This window comes from Nestor notabilis, unplaced genomic scaffold, assembly GCF_000696875.1.
Source record: "Nestor notabilis isolate BGI_N333 unplaced genomic scaffold, ASM69687v1 scaffold8638, whole genome shotgun sequence".
NCBI lineage: Eukaryota > Metazoa > Chordata > Aves > Psittaciformes > Psittacidae > Nestor > Nestor notabilis.
This window is the reverse complement of record NW_009941541.1, coordinates 26,113-29,131: the sequence shown is the minus strand read 5'-3', so window position 1 is coordinate 29,131 and position 3,019 is coordinate 26,113. Positions and strand designations below refer to the sequence as shown.

At 43.1% G+C, this 3,019-nt stretch overlaps 1 protein-coding gene across 1 annotated transcript in view; it reads right to left on the bottom strand.

The window, feature by feature from the left end:
* Nucleotides 1–3,019, bottom strand: part of ZBTB44 (zinc finger and BTB domain containing 44) — a 16,666-nt gene that overhangs the window by 3,631 nt on the left and 10,016 nt on the right. Inside the window, exon 3 of the mRNA XM_010020951.1 lies at nt 1,757–1,920. Coding sequence (XP_010019253.1) covers nt 1,757–1,920 — 164 coding nt within the window. The remainder of the gene's footprint in view (nt 1–1,756; nt 1,921–3,019) is intronic.

Below are 3,019 nucleotides of genomic sequence, written 5' to 3'. Positions count from 1 at the left end.
GTGCACAGAAGGATGCCGCGGTCATGCAGCAGGAATGGTGATAAAAGGGGGAAGGAGCAGCTTTTATGTTGCGTGGGAACCTCTCTAGACAACAATTTTCAGCAGCTCTGCATGACACACAGCTCCCCAAGACAGTTCAGGTTCATGCCTCTACGTATTAATTTAGAAACTCTGTTACTGGTTCATTTTGCATGTATTACAGTAATAAACCCCTAAAACATCAGAGCTCTGCAACATGTTGCGGGGGCCGGGGGTATGGGATCACACCCCAACACAACTATTACAGCATAAAAGACTGGACCACCAAAAAGTTAAGATTTAATAAAAACTCTGAGCTCCACAAAGTGTGGCAATCCAAGCACGAGGCCAAGAACCTGGAATCTGGAGCTCTATTCATAATAGGGCTGTCAAGGAAGGAAAAAGGTTCATTCAAAAGGCTGAATGTACATCAGCCCAGGCTGTTAATTCCACTCTGCTTTTCCTTATGTTCAAAGCAGGAGCTCAACTATTAATTGGGGCTTTTAGACAGAGAAAGCTGTAGTTAAGGTTACACTCAAACTCCTTGTTAAGCACATGAAAACAAGTTAATACACCAGAATATTGTCTTGTGGAGCTCAACCCCATCATGCTCTTGGACTGTCCAAAGGCATCTATTTCCTCTGATAGCTGGAGGAAAATCTCTTCAGCCATTCTGCTTATGTGAAAACACTGCCAACATTTAACAGACTGGAGGGTTTCTTTTGCATGCTGATTACACCAAAACAGCCAACCAAATCTCTGCCACTTTGCCCACTTGATAGGGTGGCCAAAGATGCTTTGCTGTCTGTCTGCTGTCAGCTGAGACTTCAGCAAGCAGCTAGGGATAATTTCACAGCTCATATGCCCACAAAGTTGGCTTTTTAAGTGTTTAACTCGTATGATTATTGCTGGCCTTAACACAGGATGGTCATTTTGCTTGAAGGAATAATTGCTGACAGTGAAAAAAATCACCTCTTGACAATTGTGGCTGCTCTGCCCCAAAAGGCTTCAGTATCTGCGTGCAGGTCAGAGTCAAGCTCAAACCAGGAGGTGCTAAACCTCAAGTGCTCAAGTGCAATAACTCTTTAGCATTCCCTTCATTCACTACAATGTCAATGCTATTGCCAGATAATCCTGACAAGTGAAAAACACCAAGAGCAAAGACATCAGGTGTTCATGCTTGGTTAGAAATTAATATGAATGCAACAGTTTGGGTATCAAGACTCCGAGGAGGCATTTACACAAACCTTTTGCTACCTGTACTATCTGTAGCAGCTAAATTGCTTATCAAACCAAATCAGTTGTCCTGCAATCCCTCCAAAAACTCTGAGATCCAAAGCATACAACATTCTTCAATGCAAGGACATAAGACAATATACTCTTATGGCTGCAAGTCTCCTCTAGAACACAGCAGACAATTACAACAAGAAAGAGGAAGCATTTCAATCTACATCATTTAGTAGAATAAAAAACCCACGTATACTTTAATTCATCTCATGGAAATTACTTGTTCTGATGAGTTTCAGGCAATCAGCTTTTCTTCAGTCCACACAAACACTCATCATCCATGAGCAGAGCTATCAGATTTAATGGATCAAAACAAGCATTTTGTGAGACATACCCCTTCCCAACCTCTCTGAAACTGAAATCCTCAAGCACTTGGCAGGGGATTAAAGCAGAACTGCATTATTCCATTCTACTGAGTCTATCAAGTAGTAATTCTTGGAAGGTTTCTTACCTGAGTGGATAAGCATGTGTTGTTTTAAGTTCTGAATGCGAGTGAAGCGGACCCCGCAGGTTGGACACTGAAAAGGTCTGTCTGGACCATTGGGGCTGGGTCTCTCTGTGCTGCTGGTAGAAGGAGCAATGTAGAGTTGGTAGGGATACTGAACGTTCTCCAAACTACAAAGAGAAAAGTCACTCATTTACAAGCAAGCTAGAGGGAAAAAGAATAAGCAAGTGGAAAGCTGAGCCTTGAACACAGTTGGGTGAGAAGAAGAAAAAGGCTGGCACATCACATTGCTCTGGAAAGCTGGCCCTGACCTGCAACTGAATTCTTACAGTCATTGACTTTGCACACCAGAGAGTCCCAGAATAGAATCCCAGACTGGTTTGGGTTGGAAAGGACCTTAAAGATCATTCAGTTCCAGCCTCCCTGCCACCAAATAACCTCTGACTTGTGCGCCCTTGAGCACCAGCTGCAAACTGAACTTCATTTTCCACGCGTGGGCATTTCTCAAGCATCTCGACCATTTACCATCAGCAAACGGCCCCTGAGGAGGAATTTCAGGAACTGAGCAAACTGGGAAGCAAAGGAGTATTTTGCAGCTTCAGTGATATGTACAAATGAAGTTAAAGCTGATTCTTCTTCATTTCCCTCCAAGTTCAATGAATTACATATTTCTATTGATTAATAGTTGCTCCCTGTCTGATTCAATCAGCTCTAAGTGAACAGCTCAAGAATAGCTGCATTTAAATACCAGCACACAAGAAAGGAACAATTTACCTTCCAAAGGAATTTAGTTCAACCTAACTAATTGCTCCTACATAGCCTCGAGCTGCAAAAACTACCACGGAATAACACAAGTCCTCTGGCAAGGAATTTGCTTCACTAAAGGGCACAGTGCAATGAAAACAAATCTGGTACAAACATAACAGTAAGAGGAGTTTGGACTTACCTGGGGTTTCCCTTTCCTGAGCATTAAGGTCTCTATTATGTGTTGAACTACATTTCAGCTTGCTCCCAGCCTGATGGAAGATCAGATGTCACTGGGGCAGGGAACTGCTCTGAGCCTGAATATCCCAAAGCCAGAACAACTCCAGTTTAGTTTGACTAAACTCTACTGCCTGAAATGGGATGTGTCTCCTGTTGCACATAGTCGGAAAGTCCCCTTAACTAAACAAATCCTCCTGCTGGTCCCCTTCAATCTCCAGGCCAGGTTGTTGGTTTCAAGGATAGGCTGAACCTGGGGACTTTTACCACTCACAGGAATGAAACATG